General features: G+C 42.0%; 1 protein-coding gene and 1 long non-coding RNA gene across 2 annotated transcripts; both read left to right on the top strand.

The window, feature by feature from the left end:
- Positions 1–11,022: 11,022 nt before the first annotated feature.
- On the top strand, positions 11,023–12,950 carry LOC147116255 (tyrosine-protein phosphatase non-receptor type substrate 1-like; the record flags this gene model as incomplete). Its single annotated transcript, XM_085992030.1, has 2 exons — positions 11,023–11,359; positions 12,368–12,950. Coding segments are annotated over 2 exons (693 nt in total), but the record flags the coding sequence as incomplete, so codon positions are not given.
- A 1,960-nt stretch (positions 12,951–14,910) lies between these two features.
- On the top strand, positions 14,911–15,904 carry LOC147116254 (uncharacterized). The gene is made up of 3 exons (XR_015078601.1): positions 14,911–14,952; positions 15,499–15,600; positions 15,809–15,904. It is a non-coding gene; the product is annotated as an uncharacterized LOC147116254 (long non-coding RNA).
- Positions 15,905–21,218: the final 5,314 nt, after the last annotated feature.

Genomic DNA, 21,218 nt, shown 5'->3' with positions numbered 1-21,218 from the left:
CCTCGAAAAAGCCTCGGCACCGCCGGGCACGCCATCTAGTCTATATATATAAATAAAAGGATACATCTGTCTGTCTGTCTGTCTGTCTGTCTGTCTGTCTGTCCTTTGGTGTGTTTGTCCGGCTATACACTCTAAAGTTATAGAGCGTACCTACACGTGCATTACATCAAAAGAAAGCTTACGATTCCGGAACGGTCGTAAGCGTATTTATGTTTCGGTGAGACAAAAATTGCGCCCGCGGTATTCAAAAAATGTTCAAAATTCTGCTCATTAGCATCTCATTGTCTGCTCATTAGCAATAGAGTGACATTAAGGTTGACCAATCGTACGGTCGAGCGACCCGACGGTTGACCAATCGCTGCGTGGCAGGTTCCTGGCGCGTGCGGGTGGGCCCTCCTAGAGTTGAGTGACGGGACGATTGACCAATCCTACACTTCGGTGACCTGACGGTCGACCAATCGGTGCATGTGTGGGCGGGCCTTATCGTTCTGAACCGAGGTGAGTCGCCGCCATCTTGATTCCAAACTTTTCATTTCTTTTTCCCCACTTACTGCGTGTTTCTTTTCAAATCTACATTTCCAGCAAAAAAAAAGTTGCTTCTAAAACACAAATTGTTTTAAAAAAAAGTTAATTAATTTGTAAATCTTTTCTCTAACCTCTATAATTTTCCTACCTTTCACCGTTTTTCCAGGCCCGAGGCCTAGGCTTCTCCAACTGCCAGCAGCGCAACTCTATCGATATATATAAAGCAGTTGGTTTGTCTGTCTGTCTGTCTGTATGTCTGTCTGTATGTCTGTATGTCTGTCTGTCTGTATGTCTCTCTGTCCGCTATACACTCAAAAGTTATAGAGCGTACCTACACATATGTTATATCAGTAGAAAGCTGATGATCAGGGGAGTGTCATAGGCGTATTTACTTGTTGGTCAGACAAAAGTTGTTCGGACAGTATACAAAAAACTTTCAAAAATTCGCTCATTACTGGATGACCAATCTTACCGCTCATTAACGTTCAGTGACGTGATGGTTGACCAATCCTACAGTTCAATGACCTGATGGTTGACCAATCGGTGCATCATGGGCGGGAACTAATCCGTCAGCCTCCCGAAACGTCGCTGTAATTTTTCCCCCTGCTTTTCCTCAACAGCGAGCGGGGCAGCTGCATCGGCCCACCGGAGCGGGAGGTGATTTGGGGTCACTCGGGCCGGGCCTCATAGCCGCTTGGCCCGAGACACAGAGCGGGGGAGCAGCAGCGGGCGGCCGTGAATAAATATATAAAGAGCAAGATGATAACTAAGGAACGAGTAGGGCTTATTAGAGACCAAAAAGGTAACCTCTGTGTGGAAGCAGAAGCCGTGGGTATGGTTCTTCATGAATACTTTGCATCTGTCTTCACAAAAGGGAGGGGCGATGCAGACATTATAGTAAAGGAGTAGCAGTGTGAAATATTAGATGAGATAAACATAGTGAGAGGGGAAATATTAAGTGGCTTAGCATCTTTGAAAGTAGATAAGTCACCAGGTCCAGATGAAATGTATCCCACACTGTTAAAGGAAGCAAGAGAGGAAATAACGGAAGGTCTGACCATTATTTTCCAATCCTCTCTGGCTACAGGCATGGGGCTGGAGCATTGGAGGACTGCTAATATTGTACCATTGTTTAAAAAGGGAGAAAGGAATAGACTGTGTACTTACAGATCAGGCAGCTTAAACTCACTGGTGGGCAAATAATTGGAAAACATTCTGATGGGCAGTATTAATCATAATTTAGGGAGGCATGGACTCATCATGTACAGTCAGCATGAATTTGTTAAGCGAAGATCGTGTCTGACTAACGTGATTGCATTTTATGAGGAGGTAACAAGAAGGTTCGATGATGTTATCACATTTAATGTAGTCCACATGGATTTTAGCAAGGCTTTTCATAAGGTCCCACATGGCACACTGGTCAGAAAAGTAAAAGCCCATAGGAGCCAAGGGAAAGTGGAAAGTTGGATCCAAAATTGGCTCAGTGGCAGGATGCAAAGGGTAATGGTCACTGGGTGTTTTTTTGACTGCAAGTCTGTTTCCAGTGCGATTCCACAGGGCTCAGTACCAGAACCCTTGCTTTTTGTGGTATATATCCTTGATTTAAACCTAAATGTAGGGGGCATGATTAAGAAGTTTGCAGATGATAGAAAAATAGGTCGTTTGGTGATAAGGAGGAAGAGAGCTGTAGACTTAAGGAAGATATCAATTGACTGGTCAGGTGGGCAGAAAAGTGGCAATTGGAATTCAATCCAGAGAAGTGTGTGGTAATGCTTTTGGAGAATGCTAACAAGGCAAGGGAATATAAAATAACTGGTAAGATATTGAGAAGTGTAGATGAACAGAGGGTCCTTGTAGTACATGTCTACAGATCCCTGAAGGCAGCAGGACAGGTAGATAAGGTGGTTTAGAAGGCATACAAGATACATTACTTTATTAGCTGAGGCATAGAATCTAAGAGCAGGGAGGTTATTCTAGAGCTGTATAAATCAATAGTTAAGCCATGGTTCGACTACTGTGTACAGTTCTGGTCACCACATTACAGGAAAGATGTGATTGCACTAGAGATTGTACAGGGGAGATATACGAAGAGGTTGCCAGGACTGAAGGATCTTAGCTAGGAATGAGTGGATATGCTGAGGTTGTTGTTTTTTGAACAGACGAGGCTGAGGGAAGGTTTAGTTGAGGTATATAAAATTATGAGCGTCCTAGACAGAATGGATAGGAAGGACCTATTTCCCTCAGCAGAGGCCAATAACATAGGGGCATAGATTTAAAGTAATTGGCAGAAGGATTAGAGAGGATTTGAGGAGAAGTATTTGCACCCAGAAGTTGGTGAGGTTCTGAAACTCACTACATGAAAGGGTGGAAGAGGCAGAAACTTTCATCACATTAAAAAAGTACTTGGACAGGCACTTGAAGTGCCGTAAACTGCGAGGCTACGGACCAAGAGCTGGAAAGTGGAATTAGGCTGCTTAGCTCCTTTTCGGCCGGCACAGACACGATGGGCTGAATGGCCTCCTTCTGTACCGTAAATTTCTATGAATTTTTGATTCTAAGTTATGGCCAATCAGGGGAACGGCCACTGAATTCAATAAGCATAACATTTTAGTTGTGGAAACCACAGTCACAATGTTGCTACTCAAGTGGTCTGTCCCTCACTTGTGTTGTCTAAGCAGTTCACAACAGAGAACCACATCTCCTAATAAATGTCATCACTTTCATGAAATAAATATTTGAGAATTCAATCTCAAATTTATTTCAGTCTTTTGGAATAATCAACGCAATTCTCAAACACTTAGGACTCAAGGGACATATCCTCTACCCTTCAATTCCGATTGTTGTACAGGCAGTATGTTGGGACATTCTGCAAAGTGGGCATGCTCCTAATACACAAACTGCATGCTGTAAAAATCTGTAATCTACAGAAACGGGGAATGCACAGATGCGGTTGAACGCTAAACAAATATCCAGTTGATCTCTAAGCTTCTGAGACAGGTTGAGACCCTGAGACACAGACTTTACGGATTTTTTAAATAGACACAAGAGCCAATTCAGTGGATAAATTTAAACGATAGCCACTTTAAGTGATTATCATTTCATTTGTCATGATAACAGGTATAGAAAAAAAATATCAACATTTCCTGTGTATGAAAATTGTTTTGCTGATCGACAATTCATAAATGATTAAAAAGTAATAACTGCCAATGCATTCTACAACAGAATGCTAAAATGGGCAAGGCATCAGATTGGTGTTTAGGGGAGTCTGTAGCTTTCAAAGGCTCTTTATAATAATTTGTCAGTGACTACACAAACCACTCTGGTTACAGGTATATTGTGTATCAGTAAAACAGGTTTATTAAGCATTAAACATCCATTACAAAGAAGTAATACTTAACAAGAAGATAGTCGCAGTCTCTTCATTGCACCCCGGCGTTCCTTCTGAGTGACTGTGGTGCGGTCCCTTCATTCTCTTGTTGTGTTCTGTTGACTGAAGCTTCTCACGCTCTGGTTTCGTGCTGCTTCCAGTGTTCAATAGCTGTTCCTTTATACCTTTTTTACTTTAAAAATACATAACAACTTGCAGCTGCTTGGGCTATCTCACCCTTCTGACCTTCACAAGTGCAGTCTATGATCCCCTCCACTTTTCTTGTCAATCACCTTATGACCTCGTTAGTTCCATTAAGCCTATTTCTGTGCATCTAAGCACTTCACTTTACAGAACATCCTTGACGTGTTTTCGAAACAGTTTGTCTATTCTGCTGTTTCTAAAATGAAGGCTCCAACTCCATTCTCTTTACTATAACATTAACGAACTCTATCTCACTGACAGTCTCCGTGTTTACTTAGCACTACATTCCATTATTTCAGTAATTTAAAACAGAGGTTTTTAGTCAGGTTGGCATGATTTTCCCATCCTGCTTTGATCTCAACCAGTTGCCATTTTATACAGGCTTTTAGGTTTTTAACATACAATTTCACATATTATTATAGTTATATAAACATGGTTATACAATCTTAATAATGTTTACTGAATCCTACAGGTATACTCTATCCTACAGATGATAATATTATAATTACATAACATGTAGATATGATAGTGCAGTACGATCAATATAAATCTGGATAAAATGGTTTCTGCATCTAAAGTTGTAACGGCTATTTGGTTCTTGCTTCTCTGTAGACGTCCTCTATTACTTGTCGTTCGATTTTCGTCTGTAGCTCTCACTCTTCTGTACTTCTTTCGTTATTTTTGGGTATCCCCGTATTTTCGGAGAAAGTCAATTCTAGATTCGCGTATTTGACTTATCCTGATCTTTGTTGTGAAGCCACAGTTTGGAAATATTATTATTTAATTGTTTTACTGTATTTAGGATTGCTGCTCAAAGTATCCATCAGCCTGAGATGCAATACATGGTCAAAGTCGGCACTAGTCAAAATAGTCCGGTATCGCTTAAATGTTAACTCCGCACGGATTGTCTCGTCCTGCTTAAAAGTGCACATTTCGTCTCCTCATCTTAGGCCTTGGAGCTTGGCTTAGTCTGATCGAATAGAATGTTTTGTGACGCTCCCTGCATGGGCTGTAATGAAAGCATTGTGTTATGTGGTTAATTCACTGTCTGCACCAGTCTACATAATCTGGGCAGACATTGATCAGAATGACAGGGCTACAAATAAAGTGCAGAAACCATAGTTGATACATTTCAATAGGTGTGAAAGTCAAGGCTGTTAATGAGTGCGGTCAGTGTAAATGATATTGCAACCTGTCAAAGTTCACACTGCATATACAGTGTAATAAAGGTATTTAAATGAGCGAGAAAAATCAGAACACATTTATATGAAGTAATGTTCCACATACAAGATTTGGCGAACGATTAAATAGTTATTATCTAGCTATTATCTAGGTACAATTTTAACAAACGTAATTTAGGTTTTGTACTTTTTAGCTACCAGCAGCAACAACGCACTCGGTGCCATATATTTTTCCTAAGTGCGATTTGAATCGCTAAAGAGGGACAAATGCTTTTATGAAATAGATTTAGAAAGTATCCTGACATAATTATGATAAAACCTCGTCACTGTAAAATAAATGTCTTCACATTTGATCCCTCTGTCTGGATAATGGTGGAACCGCGTCAGTTACCTACAGGTCCCGTTAGATTTTCCTTGGAATTAATGGAATTTAATTAAGTTAATATTTGGAATGGCTAGTTAGTTATCATGGCCGTGATTTCAAAGAGATTTCTAGCGTCAGTGTAAAGCCTTGCATCTTTTTCAAAACCAAATTTATCCGACACCGTTTGGAATCCCAGCCCCTTTAACTATCTGTAATCACATGCCGCCATTCCGAGCTTCAATCAAACTACTTACAGTGCGCAATAGACTGACTTTAAAACTGATGGCGTGAAAAAGAAAGATTTCAGATATCAACTACTCCGAAATGGACATTTCTATTATAAATACACAGGTATTCCCACCCATTATACTATTGTGACTGCACTTCCAAATGCCTAACTTATTGATGCTTTCGGCGGTAGACAATTGCAGAGCCTTTCGTTCCCTCGGTAGTTTTGGAAACGAAACAGCACTAAAGGTAAAACTTTGCTTCATTATTTTTTAAAGCGGCATAATGTTTTACTAGAAATGCCGATCTGGAAAATGCACTCCCAGAATCCCTGACGTCCGAAAGCTTACCGCCGCAATCCAGTATCATATTGGGGCAGTAATCGGGTCGGTGGCTTGCCGCGCGTGCAAGCTCCTGATATGCACTTACCCGACGCGCTGACATTTCACCTCCAGGACGCCTGGAATTCCATTTTGAAACAGAAGAATCCCGGGCAGCGTTTGACGTCACGCCGCCCAGGAGTGCAGCCAGCGCGAAGCCTGGAGCGCGCTGTGCAAGTGAGACACGCCCCTTGAGGTCTCAGTTTAATAGGACACGCCCCCAATGTTTCTCACAAGCTGCTAAGCATTTTTACATGCAAAGCAGCATTTTAAATAGGTTTTTGGTATTTTTATGAAGCTTTTGGTAACTTTTATAAACTTTTATAAACGTTTACATTATTTTGAAGAATCTGAAGTAGTTCTAAACACAATTAAAGCAATTTAAAGACTTTTAAAAGCCCTAAAATAATTTTTTTAATTCCATTTATTTATTTAGCAATGTCGTCGTCATACGTGTCTTCACACTGTTCCCTTTGGGGAACTGTATGAAGTGGTGGAAGGATTTATGGCCGTGATTAACACTCATTCTGTGACCGTAACCTTCTTTGAACCAGCCATTAGGGTGGTTAGTCCTATGGCAGGAGGGTTTTACGGGCTCCCACAAGCTATACAAGGAGGGGGGACCACCCACACCCACGGACGCAAATATCCCACTGGATGTCAACCCAGAATTTAGAGCCGGAGCTCCGACTCCACTTGCCGGGAGTATCTGGAGCAGGGATTGAAACCCTACACCCTCTGGCCCAGCGGCGGGGATCCTACCACTATGCCAAAGGTCCAATCCGATTAGCAATGTGAAATGGCTGGAATGAGCACAATTCACGGCATTAAAAGAACTCACAATTGAACTGATGATGACCTCAGCAATCTCCTCAATGAGGTGGAGGCGCAGCGCCTGCTCATCATTGGTAATGAGAAGTCAAAGGCGCCGCAAAAAGGACAGATGATAGCTTGGTCTTTCAAGTGGCAGCATAGGGCTCCAGTCACGGGGAGGGAAAAGGCGCAGGAAATGTATGGGTGTCACCTTTTGCGCGGAGTGGGCCTTTTGCATAGCGGTAAGCATCCCCGCCGCTGGGCCAGAAGGAGTAGGGTTTTGAACCCCGCTCCAGACAGTCCCGGCAAGTGGAGTCGGAGCTCCAACTATAAATTCTGGGTGGACATCCAGCGGGATACTTGCGTCCGCGGGTGTGGGTGCCCCCCCCCCTCAGAGGGGTTGTGGGAGCCCGTAAAACACTCACACCATAGGACTAACCACCCTAATGGCTGGTATGAAGATGGTTATGGTCACGGAAGGAGTATTAACGTGGCCAGAAATCCTTCCACCACTTCATACAGTTCCCGAAAGGGAACAGTGTGAGGATACATACGACGATGACCTCTTGCGCAATGCACCTCCTTGGACCCTCAGTCGCAGATGCGAGGGGGCAAATCGTGCAATTGTTAAATTTTTCATTTTATTGACATGTAAAATGTTGGCCCAGTAATTCCCTTCCAAACGCGCGAGTACGGTTGGGGTACTTACGCGTCTGGCCGGAGGAAATGCAAGTTTTCAGCATGCACAGCGCATGCGGGGAAAACCGGCATTCCTGTCCTCTGAACGAAGGGGTTCAGAGGCAGAACGCGTGCGACTGTACAGGCAGCGCGTGCGCAGTAAAATTCGCCACTTTCATTCATGCTTTCAGTGAGGTCAAGTCCTTACAACTTACACATGAAAAAAGCACGAGTACAGTTGCTCCAGAGGCTGCGGTTGTTTGGGAAAGGGAGGAAAGTTATTTTAAGAAATGCTGAGGTAAGTTTTAAAGTTTATTTTTGTTTTTTAAAACGGGTTTTCAGTACTGTAGGTAGAAGGATCAATTGTGGCTATGTGAATTGAATTTGCTGTGTTTATTAAATGTGAAAATGACTCCAACATTTTTAAGAAAGAAACTTTTCATCAGTAATATATTCTTTTAAGTAATTATGTATGTATGTCTGTATATATTCCTTTACTTATGTGTATGAATGTATGTATTTAATTGTGACTTTCAGAGAAAGTAACTTATTGGAAAATCATAATTAAAAACATACATTCATACACATAAGTAAAGGAATATAAAACATACATACATATACGTAAAGGAATATATGCGGACATACATACATAATTACTTATTACTGATGAAAAGTTTCTTTCTTAAAAGTGTTGGAAATGTTACATTACTCATTTTAGAACACTCATTCTCACATTCAATTCACACAGCCACAATTGCTCCTTCTACCTACCGTACTGAAAACCCGTTTAAAAAAAAAATTAAACTTTAAAACTAACCTCAGCATTTCTTAAAATAACTTTCCTCCCTTTCCCAAACAAAAATATTGCCTTTCAGAAGCTCCACGATAAAATATATCTTCCTCCGCAGCCTTGGAGCAACTTTACACATGCTTTTTTCAAGTGTAACTTGTAAGGACTTACCCTCACTGAATCCATGAATGAAATCGACGAAGTTCACTGCGCACACGCTGCCTGTGCAGTCGCACGCGCTGTGCCTCTGAACCCCTTCGTTCAGAGGACTGGAAATGCCGGCGTTCCCCGCATGCACGGTGTTTCCTGAACGCCGGCATTTCATCCGGCCAGATGCGTGAGTACCCAGACCGTACTCATGCTTTTGGACCCGAATTACTGGGCCAGTATGTCACAACACAGAAAGAGGTCATTCAGCCCATTGTGCCTGTGCGGGCTCTTTTGTAGAGCTATCCAATTAGTTCCACTCCATTGCACTTTCACCATAGCCCTGTGAGTTTTCCCTTCAAGTATTTATCCAACTACCTTTTGAAAGTTACTATTCAATCTGCTTCCACTACCTGTTCAGGCCGTGCAGTCCACATCGTAACAACTATGCATAGAACACATCATGCTCACCTCACCTGTGGTTCATTTGCCAATCACCTTAAATCTGTGTCCTCTGGTTTCCGATCCTTCTATCACTGGAAATAATTTATCCTTATTTAATGTAACAAAACCGTTCATGATTTTGAACACCTCTATCAGATCTTCTCTTAACGTTCCCTGCTCTAAGGAGAACCCAGCATCTGTAGTTTCTTCGCATAACTGACCCCGGTACCATTCTCGTAAATCTCTATTGCACCCTCTCTTAGGCCTTGACATCCTTCCTAAAGTGTGGTGCCCCGAATTGAGCACAATACTTCAGCTGAGGCCTAAACAGTGTTTAATAAAGGTTTAGCATAACGTCCTTGCTCTTGTACTCTATGCCTCTAATATTAGGGTATGGTGGCAAAGTCGTTATTTTACTGGACTAGTAATCTAGAGGCCTGAACGAATAATCCAGAGATGTGAGTTCAAATCCCACCATTGCAGCTGGGGGATATAGATTAAGTTAATTAAATAAATCTGGAATTTAAAAAGCTAGCATCAGTAATGGTGGCCATGAAACTACCGGATTGTTGTAAAAACCGTGTCCTCCCTTAAGACACTTGGACAAAAATTTAGGTTGGCTGCGTTCTTCCGGAATACGCCGCCGACCTCTGAAAAGAATACGCACCTACCTGAGGGCAGCCCTCCTACGAAAACTTGCAGTCTGACGCTGTGAATAGGAGGGCAGCGTAATGGCCCACGTATCCCAGGGACGCAGCCTGTGCGGCATCGTACCTTGGATCAGATGGACGTGGTCCTCCAATAAGAAAACAGAATTAGATTTTACCTAATTTCGGAAGGGAATCCTGTCATCAAATATAATGGAATCCCGTAATCAGATTTAGTTACAATTTAGAGGATTGGAATTTAATTCCGAATTAGCTTTATTCCACCAACTTCACTAAAAAAATAATTTTGTTGATAATAATTATCGACATAATTAAGACTCTAATATTTTCAGAAACAAGAAAAATGCATTTGATGCGGTTAAACGATATGATTTCCGAGATGAAAATGTTTAAAATCTGTCTGAGGAATTCAATTACGCTGATGCAAACAGGCCCTGCGCCAGTAATTGGTTTTGCTTGGGCTGTGTGATTGGCCTGTCAAGGCACGGTGGATTTCAAAGGAGATTCTGAGAGGACGCTGCCATAACCATCGCAAAATCCGTGCCATATCTGTTGTCACCTCCCAGATGCTTACCTACTTCCCCACTAGATCATGTTTCAATCACCCCACTCAGTTTCCAACTCAGACAACAACAAAAATGGCCCTAACCAAAGTCATGAATTATAATATGTGTGACTGTGACATGGTAAACCAAATCACCATTCTCCAGCGCTTCTCCACTGTATCTAATTTGGTTAGACTACCGTTGCTTTCAGGAAACAACACGGACTCCGCAAGTATCAGTAAATTCTGCATTTGAAAATCAAATAATTTCCCTTACTCTTTGCTGTCTGTGACACATGATGAACAAGCGCAGAAGTTAGAAAATTCCACTTCTCAAATGAAGACTAATTTCTGAACACGCAATTACAGGATGTCACACGTCACTGCGACCCATCTCATAGAAAACTAACCGCAAACCATTCTTAACAGTTGCAAACGCGCAGTTACTGCAGAGAGTCAGCAGTTGAATCTGTTGCTCAGAATGTCGGCGAGTATGCTTTTCCTGTGCCTGACTCTCCGGGGGACTATTTACACAGGTACCTCTTTATTCATTGTCCCAGCTATTTAAATTTATAAAATGCTTCTGATGTAGTTTGCACATTATTTTAGTGAACTGTCTTTCCTCAATCTAGATTATGTTTCTCTCTTCCAACTCCATGACGTGTCTAATAGAATTAACCTGTACTTGACTATATTTTCTGACAGCAGCGGACCAGATTTCGTTAAGTGTGACTCAAGTGCCCAAACGAGCGACTGTATCCAGAGGGGGGAACATCACCTTCCACTGCATATTCCCCATGTTCCAGGACCAATCCTGGGTAAGAGTGTATTGGTGGAAACAGGGTGAGAATGAATACCTGCGCACAAGCGCCGATAACAGAAAACGATTTGGTCTGAAAAGTAAAGGGAGCGGGTACTTTCAGTTGCTGAGCGCGACTTTCCAAGACTTTGGAGTCTATCACTGTGCAGTGTTCCATCAAGGAATAATTCGAGGAAATGGAACCGGATCACATCTAATTGTGCATGGTAAGTGTGAAACACAGGAGAGCGGCACAGTCGAAAATATATCGAACATAACAAATGGGGATGTTTTATGATTGTTTTATTGCAGTGTTTTTGGCAGTGTAAACATGTCTATTAATATATCTCGCAGTAAGTTAAGTTGTATGTTCTTGTGCCCTGTATTGAACTGCTAATTAGATATTCAATGTCACTGGCAGAGTACTGCAAAATGTATCAATATTAACCAATTAGATAGGGGAAGTTCGGAACAAATGCCAAGCATATAATTGACTGAAAATCGTTTATATTAATGCGCCTCTCCCAACATATACACGGTCCTCAGGCCACTTCTGATGCTCTATCTGCCCCCATCGCTGTCTCTGCGGTTTAACATTCCTGAAATTAATTCTCACATAATGCTAGTGTCAGGGATAAGAAAGCCGGCGTGAAGCTAATTGTTGATCAACGGCTTCACTCAACAAACTGGAGCTTGAAACACACAACGTTGTCACCTGACTAACCTCCAGTAACTGAAGCAATACAGAGGAACTGTGGTACCGAAACCTCCTGAGGTTCAACCGAGCATAATTTCTCACACCAATTTTCATACTTCGGCTGTGAAATTTGTCCGATACCGACTAAGGACCTGTTTAATCATCAACAATGTGCAGATTACTGGTCACTGTCTATCTATTCCTAACAAACACGGAGAGACTCAGCGCGCCAACTTCCCTCGGGGTTGATTTACTTAATTAGTTGGTCGATGAAAAGAAAACATTGATTAGCAAGTCGTTGCGACTTGTCTGCTGTGTAACTCTAAGTCTTGGACTTGATAGCGCAGGTAAAATTGAACAGGTGCGTGTGTCTATGAGAGATATGGATCAGGTGTGTGTAGATGATGTACGTAACATTAAAGGGACAGCAGGCTGCGCATTCTAATGGTGCTGTTATATTAAAATGGACGGATCAGAATCATATTTAATTTCCCCATGGTGCCCAGTGACTCGACATTGTTCAATCTCTGTTCCACAGCGGCCCCAACCCCACTGAAGATTGTCTCCACTGAAGGGGATTCACCTGCGTATCTGACTCTTGAGTGTAAAACGGCTGCGTTTTTTCCGAAGAATTTCACCCTCACTTGGTATAAAAATGGCGTCGAAACTGCATTTGGAATAGATACCAGGAAAGAACAGAACACGGAGGGACTGTATGAAGCTTCCAGCTCTTTGGTTGAGACACAGCCTGTCCCGATAGACGCCAATTATACCTGTTTGGTTTCTCATGTCTCCCTCGAGACGCCAGCTGTCGTCACCCATGTTGTTTCTAAATACAACCAAGGTACAAGGCCAACAGTCCAAAAAGGAGAGATAGCTACTGCTAATTTTTAAAAGAGATATATCGGACTGTTTGTGCATATTAATAATCATGAAGAATGTCCACGGAAATCTCATGGGAAATATTAACTAAAGCTCAATTTCATGTTGTAATGTACAATAGAATTGAACCCGATGTGTTGTAAAACCTGGTTATATCGCCTGCCACAAAAATATTCTCAGACAAACCTTATTTGCTTTCAAATTCCTTTAGTTGACACCCGATTATATTTCCTGCTTCTAATGAATAATGTGTCAGCTTCTTTTGTTTCAATGTTAAGATTGTTCTATTCTTTCTCATTGCCCGTTCTTCTTGCACCAAGACTGTTACCAGGAGCTGCAGTCATGTTGTTTGTAATAAGGGGGCTCCCAATGCAGTTCCCTATCCTGACTCCCATTTCGGCTACTTCTAGTGCAGTGGTCTGAAATTGACCCCCTGGCCAACTTTTGCCGCTCACCCGTCCATGTCAGAGCGGGTTTAATTGGGATCTGCCTCATAAACAGTGCCCGCAACCTAGCGACAGCACAACCGGTTCGATACGTCATATTGTGAACAACTCTTTGCCCCGCAAGACAATAGTTAATGAGCCATCGCCCGTTGATATCCTTTACTGGTCAATGACAGTCACAGAATCACAGAAGAATCACAGAAACCCCACAGTGCAGATAGAGGCCATTTCGGCCCATCGAGCCTGCACCGACACATATCCCACCCGATCCCCGTAACCCCTACACCAACACATATCCCACTCTATCCCCGTAACCCCACGTATTTAATCCCCCTAACAGTAAGGGTCAATTTATCATAGCCAATCAACCTAACCTGCACATCTTTGGACTGTGGGAGGAAACCGGAGCACCCGGAGAAAAGCCACGCGCAAACACGGGGAGAATGTACAAACTCCACACAGACAGTCACCCGAGGCCGGATTCGAACCCGGGTCCCTGGCGCTGTGAGGCAACAGTGCCACCGTGCTCCCCGGAGTCTTACTTTAATAAACAAAGTTCAGATAATTGAAAGAGGATTTTTAACCGACTGCTGCAATCAGAATTTTGGCGGGCACCGATGAAACGCTTGTGACCAAATTACCTCCAATTTCCTCAAACTACATATTAATAAATGAGAAAGGTCAAGAAAAAGAACACGTCTTTTGGTCATGGGAAATTGATCTCTCTCGTATTCTCACTCTCCTAAAACAGTGCTGTGAGATCGCTAAACTGGAAGTGCGATACGCAGATTAATCCAGAAGTCTCATCCATCCTATGAAGAAGTTACTTCAAATATTATACCACGGAGTTACTGAAAGCATCGCCATAGTTCCACCAATAAACTATCTTGCTACCTAATTTTAGCCAACGCCCGTCATAACTTAATGTTCCTATTAATCTTGCAGGTATTGTCGATAATTCACTCTACTTCTGGGCTCCTGGGTGTGCGGTGGGTGGATTGGCGTTTCTAGTGCGAATGATTTTCATTGGGAGGCGGTGCCAGCTGCTGAATAATGAAAGTAAGATCTACTTTATTTTATTACTAAACCTCCGGGCTAGTTATAGTTTCCGGGTAACACGGGAGAAGGAGAACTTGATTTGGAATTAAAGTTGAAAACAGTGTTTTCTGTTTCAGGAAGCGTCGAATGTTCCAAATGCATTTGAAAACGCAGGAATGCTCACAGAATCGTAATAAAAATGGACATAATTATCTGGACATTTGCAATAAAAATGCCCCCTTTGCAGAACGATAAATAACATGTACCCTGAAACACAATTAGTTTCCAACCCATTCTGTTGTGGATGCGCAGCTAGTTTGAGTGAAAGAGTGTGAGGCTCTGGCCGGGCAATGGTTGCACACATAAGAACATAAGAAATCGGAACAGGAGTAGGCTGTACTGCCCTCGAGCCTGCTCCGCCTTGCGATAAGGCCATTACTGATCCTCTACCTCATCTCCACTTTCCCACCCTATCCCCAAATACCTTGATTCACTTAGTGTCCAAAAAGATTCCCTTAGTTTCCGAACAATATCGATAGAATGCATCATTGCTGATCGCTACAAGCGCAATGATTTCAAACACTGGGCATAATCCGGAATTGGAAATCATGCTGTGCTTTGTTCTGACTCTAGAAATGTCTTTGCAATCACTGACATGGAAACTGAGTAATTATTTAAATCTTTCAATATCATTACATTTCATTCATTTTCAGGTAACGAAGAATGTGTAACGGGACCGAACCGCTGTGAAGAGCTGGTAGGTTCATTCATTCATCCCGGCAGACGGTTAAAATGGCAATAAAGATTACTATAATGGAAAGATTATATAATTGTCACGTCAGCACAGTTTAAGTCTATGTACTGAAAGTATTTATCCGGTCTAAGTGAGTGATTCAAATCGTGGTCAGAAATGTACTTGGCACCCGGTGCGTTGCTGGTAAAAAAATGTTTAATGGCATAGAAGAAAACTGCTTTTTTTGTTTAAAATGCACCTAGGTAATAATTGTTTATACAATCATCTAATCTTTGGGTTAAAAAAAATAACTTTACGTTCTAAAGCTGCCGCTCACTTATACATTTCTGTAACACTGTGTGGTAGTGTGAACATTAACACGTTTAAATATTAGTTACAGTGATCACACTTCCTTCATATACACACCTATGTAAATGTATCTGAATTAAGGTTTGTGCACTTGATCTCTAGCCCAGTTCTATCTGTTCACTGTTTGAGCTGTGGCACGTAAACTGGTGAAGGCAATGAACTAGCCACATAACCAAACAATTTCCTTTCTATCCCATGCAGGGATCAGCGGCTGACTACTTGCATTATGCGGCATTAGATTTGAGCAGAGCCAGGAAAACTCCAAGACCTAAACATGAAGAGGAGAGAACCGTGTACGCTCAGGTAGGACTGAGTAACAGATCAGGGAAACATAGATCACCGGTGTTACATCAACCGTCATGCGATAGCGGGGGGCATATGTTTGTGATGACTTTGACCGCGTGTTGTATCTACGGCTATTTGTGTGACCTTCTGATGATTGCTTTGAGCAGCAGTCCACAAAACTTACAGAACGACCAATTAACAATATATCCAAACATTGGCTTTACAGACCGAACAAGGGACAGGCCGTGACAAACTGACGTACGCGACTATAGCAGTGACTGGCTCAGAGAAAACAGGTAAATGCAAAAATATTGAAAGGACAGAGTATGCCCAGCTGCGGACAAAAAAACAAAGAGGGGTAACAGAGGATGTCTACACAGAAGTAAGAATCAATTAACAATAGAATTTTAGATGAGGAATTCACTTTTTGGCGTGTACTGATCGCATTTCGCTGCCATATCACGCGTATGTACACCGTGCGATACCATCCCTCCGAGAGGTAACGCATTCCATTGATATATCAGAGAATACAGTCTATTGTTATTACTTACTGTTTTCTTAAAAATAGCTTTCCTGACATACCTTGATGTTAAATCGGTATTAGTTAACTGATGACAAATCTATGCTCATTCGATTAGAATGATATTAATATACTTGCTGTACCAATTATCATCATACATTAATTCAATAAAAATAGATTATATACGATCTCTTACAAGTGAACGATTGGTGCTCATTTTTTGCGAGTAAAACTGCAAAACCTGTGTGTTGGTTTATGTGTGGCGTCACTGCACTCTGACTTCCAGTCCAGGTGACGTTCCTGATGTGAAACGGGTGAAGCTCCAGTTGACGGATTCGTCCATCAAGCTACTGAAAATAGCTACCAGTTGTTTTATATCCTCCAACTAACTGTCTACGCATGTGGCCAAGTAGATTTATAGAATCTTACAGTACAGAAGGAGACCATGCTGCCCATTGTGCCCGTATTGGCACTTTGAAAGATCTTTCCAATTTGTCCCACTCTCGCGTTCTTTCTCTAAAGCCTTGCAATTTTCTTCTTTTCACGTAGATATCCACTTCCGTTTTGAAATTTCCCATGTATTCTGCTTCCAAGACTCATTATCTTCTGGTGTCAGTTTGTCATTTAAAATAAGTCCATGCCAATGACATCTGCTGCATTTCCTTTATCTATTCTCGCTGCTGTTTTTTAAAGAATTCTAGAAGTGAATTCAAGCACGATTTGCCTTTTCTAAATTCGTGCTGATTTGTCTTAATTAGCTCAGGTTTCTACAAGAACGTCGCAGTTTTATCCCGAATGACAGGGCCCGAAAAATGGAAGTAAATGTGCAACTGTTTACCTGTTATTGTTACAGTTTACTTCAAATTCAATTATCTCATCTAATAACAATCCGTCTTCAAATGGAGACAAAGTGGTGTAGATTATTTTGATAATTTATTAACCGAAACAGTGGCACATCTATGTACAGGAATTAAAAGGTCAATGTGTGGGCGATCTATCAGTTCTGATGAACTATAAGCGATTAGCTGGGGTTTTTACCTTCGGTGTTTCGCTACACTTATGTGTTGCTAAATATTGACAAGGGCGAATCGCTTATGCGAGCTAAGTAAAGGAAGCGGTTCAATGGCTCAACTCGAAACACCAACACGTCTTGTTCTCAATTTAACTCTGTTAATTGCAACATACTGAAAACGTATCTAGTGCTGAACAGCAGCAGTTATTTCACATCGCATGTTTCAGTGTAATTATAACAACACTTAATGTTCACATTCAACGTAGATTTTACTTCACATTTGTCATTGTAACTTTCCTAACCTCACTATCGCTACCGATGGGAATGTGTACACGCTTCCCCTTAAGGCGTTTTTCCCACTTTTATTCATTCCATTTTCACATATGAATGTAAGTGTATTACTAAGTACATTTTCTGCCCTTGTGTTTTATATATCCACACGTAAATTTCAGCACAGTTAAATTGGTTAAATCTCTGAAACGCACTGCAATTTCTTCATGTTCTACAATATTGTAACATTGATCACATGGGCTCACAAATTGTAGGTTCTGCATATTGTCCAAAATGTCAAGAGAATTCAGCCAATAAAGCACCTTCTATTCAATTTCTCCATAATTGTAACCATTTTGTGAGGAATGTTGCTCATTCAAGTTGTTCCTATCACAATGTTTTACATCATAGAACTGGAGTTTGGAGGTGATGAAGGAGCAGATTTGCACAGAATTTCTAACGTGTCGACTAGCAAACCCGTTCCAATCACATCGGGACATTGAGCAGAGGCAAGAAATCGCCATTCATGATGTTACAGGAGAGGCACTTCCATACAGAATTCTTGCTCAAAGACAGCATGCAACCGGCAGATTAGTATTATAAGAAAGATGACTGGAGAGATATTTTCCGATACAGCATTGAAGGAATATCAGGCAGTTCTGAAGCGTCGAGATGTTTGCATTCCTCTTAAATAATACACTCTCTATGATTATGCACAAGATGGTTGAAAAGACAATGCGCAGGCATATGCGCAGAAGCAAATATACCGAGCAACACATGCACGGCAAATGTATGGTGGCTGTGGATACTTATTGACAAATATCCAACTTCAAATGCCAATCGGAGCATATCTTGGCTCTCTCCGTCCAGGTAGATTTGCAGATTAGTATTTTGCTGGTAGCTTAATGTAAAGGTAATCCTTGCTGCAAGTAAATAATTTCACGATGATGTTTTCCTTATTTGCCTGATCTCAATATGACCCAGTAAACCCATTTTACTTTCTCACCACCTCTCCCCCAATCAGAAATCAATTTAATTCGCCGATTCTCTATTAATCGCCTGCCGCACATTGTCGATATAGGTCTGAGTCACAAAAATTGGGCTTTCAGTTATATTCAGAAGTTTATTTTTTAATATAATTTCCCATCTCACTGTAGTTAAACTTAGAGCAAAATCGAACCCCATCCATGTGAGACCTACTTCAACTGGTCAGGCCGTGTCTAGGATTCATGCTGCAAGTTTAGCATGGCTGGCAAACGGAAATGACTTCACCTGGAGCGAAATTTGGCGACAATGAAATCTGACGGTGTATGATCATTAGCTATGAACCATGTTGTGTTTGAAAGACCCAGGACAAACTGATAATTCTCAAAGACTCAACGATTCCCGCCGAACGCCACGTTTTTATGGCAAAAGGTACCAATGGCTTTAATAAAAAATACCACTGTTAAACAAAGAAATGGTTCATTATTGAAAGAGCTTGTTTTTTTGAATTAAAAAACCGCATAGTTGCCCAAATGCATCGCCTTGGTTGCACAGCTGTCCTGTGGGTTACTCTCTCCATGTCCGAAAAGAATATACAGCACAGAAACAGGCCATTTAGCCCATCTAGTCTGTGCTGGTGTTTATACTCCAAACGAGCCTTCTCCCATTCCAGCGACCTCATCTCAGCGTTTCAGCATATCTTTCTACTCTCTTTGCTCCTATATACTTGTCACGTTTCCTCCTGAAAGCCTGTAAGCTATTTGCTTCAACCACTTCCTGCAGTAGCCAGTTCCACATTCTAACCACTCTCTGAGTAAATATATTTCTCCTTATTTCGCTATTGTATTTATTAGTAACTATCATGTATTTATGGCCCCTAGATTTGGCCCCTAGATTTGGATTCTCCCACAAGTGGAAACAACCTTTCCACATGTACCCTGTCCAACCCATTCATAATTTTAAAAACCTCTGTCAGATCACCTCTAAGTGTTCTCCTTTCTGACGAAAAAACCCCAACCTGCGACAACCACAACCATCTTCCTGACTCCAGCCAGTTGAGAGTTTTTTCCGGATCCCCATTGACTTCAATTTTATTAGCGCTCCTTGGTGCTGCACTTGGTCAAATGCAACCTTGATGTCAAGGACATTCACTCTCACCTCACCTTTGGAATTCAGCTATTTTGTCAATGTTTGGACAAAGTCTTTTCTGAGGTCTGGAGCTAAGTGGTCCTGGCAGAACCCAAACTGAGCATCGGTGATCAGTTTGTTTGTGAGTAAGTGCCGCATGACAGCACTGCCGACGATATCTTACATCACAATGCTGATGGTTCAGAGTAGGTTGATGAAGCAGTAAATGGGCGGACTAATCTGTCCAGTTTTTTGTGGCCAGGACATAATTGGGTAATTGTCCACATTACTGGGGTGATGTCCATGCTGTAGCTGTACTGGAACAGCTTGGCCAGAGGCGCGGCTGATTCTGGAGGGACCCATAGCCATTGCACACAGCCATTTCTTGATATCACGTGGAGTGAGTCGAATTGGCTGAAGACTGACACCTGTAATTATGGGAAATTCAGGAGGAGGCAGAGATGAATCGTCAACTGGGACCTTCTTGCTGAAGATGGTTTCCAATGCTTCACCCTTGTCACTTGCACTCACGTGCTGGGTTCCACCATCATTGAGGCTGACGATGTTCATGGAGGCATCTCAACCTGTTAGTTGTTTCATTGTCCACCATTCACGGCTGGGTGTAGCAGGACTTCAGAGCTTTGGTCTGATCTGATAGTTATGGGATCGCTGATAGGGGGTATGATTAAGAAGTTTGTAGATGATACTAAAATCGTCTGTGTGGTTGATACTGAAGAAGGAAGCTGTAAACTGCAGGAAGATATCAATAAATTGGTCAGGTGGGCAGAACAGTGGCAAATGGAATTCAATCCGTAGAAGTGTGAGGTACTGCATTTGGGGAGGACTAACAAGGAAAGGCATTACACATTAAATGGTAGGACACTGAGTAGTGTAGAGGAACAAAGGGACCTTGGAGTGCATGTCCACAGATCCCTGAAGGTAGCAGGCCAGGTAGATAAGGTGGTTAAGATGGCATACAGAATGCTTGCCTTTTTTAGCCGTGGCATAGAATACAAGAACAGGTGGGTTATGCTTCAACTGTATAAAACACTAGTTAGGCCTCAGCTAGAGTACTGCGTGCATTTCTGGTCACCACATTATAGTAAAGATGTGACTGCACCAGAGAGGGTACCGAGGAGATTGACAAGGATGTTGCCGGGAGTAGAGAATCTTAGCTATGAGGAAAGACTGGATAGGCTGCGTTTGTTTTCCTTGGAACAGAGGAGGATGAGGGGAGACCTTATTGAGTTGTATAAAATTATGAGCGACCTAGATAAAGTGAATAGAAAGGACCTATTTCCCTTAGTAGAGGGGTCAAAAACCAGGGGGCACAGATTTAAAGTAATAGTTGGAAGATTTAGAGGGGATTTGAGGGGAAATTTCTTCACCCAGAGAGTTGTGGGGATCTAGAACTCACTGCCTGAAAGGGTGGTAGAGGCAGAAACCCTATCCGCTTTTAAAAAGTACTTGGATGTGCACTTGGGATGTTGTAACCTGCAGGGCTACGGGCCTAGAGCCGGGAAGTGGGAATAGGCTGGATAGCTCTTTGTTGGCCAGCGCAGACATGATGGTCCGAAATGGCCTTCTTCTGTGCTGTAACTTTCTGTGATTCTATGATTCTATGCCTGTCTATGCCTTCTTGAAGTCTATCACAGTCTTCCTCACTGTTCACTATACTTTCAGGTTTTGTGCCATCTGCAGATTTTGAAATTGTGCCCTTTA

Source organism: Somniosus microcephalus, chromosome 6 (genome assembly GCF_052327205.1).
Source record: "Somniosus microcephalus isolate GS21.2 chromosome 6, FLI_Smic_1.0, whole genome shotgun sequence".
In the NCBI taxonomy this organism is placed as follows: Eukaryota; Metazoa; Chordata; class Chondrichthyes; order Squaliformes; family Somniosidae; genus Somniosus; species Somniosus microcephalus.
The sequence above is the reverse complement of the archived record's forward strand: the minus strand, read 5'-3'. Positions and strand labels throughout refer to the sequence as shown.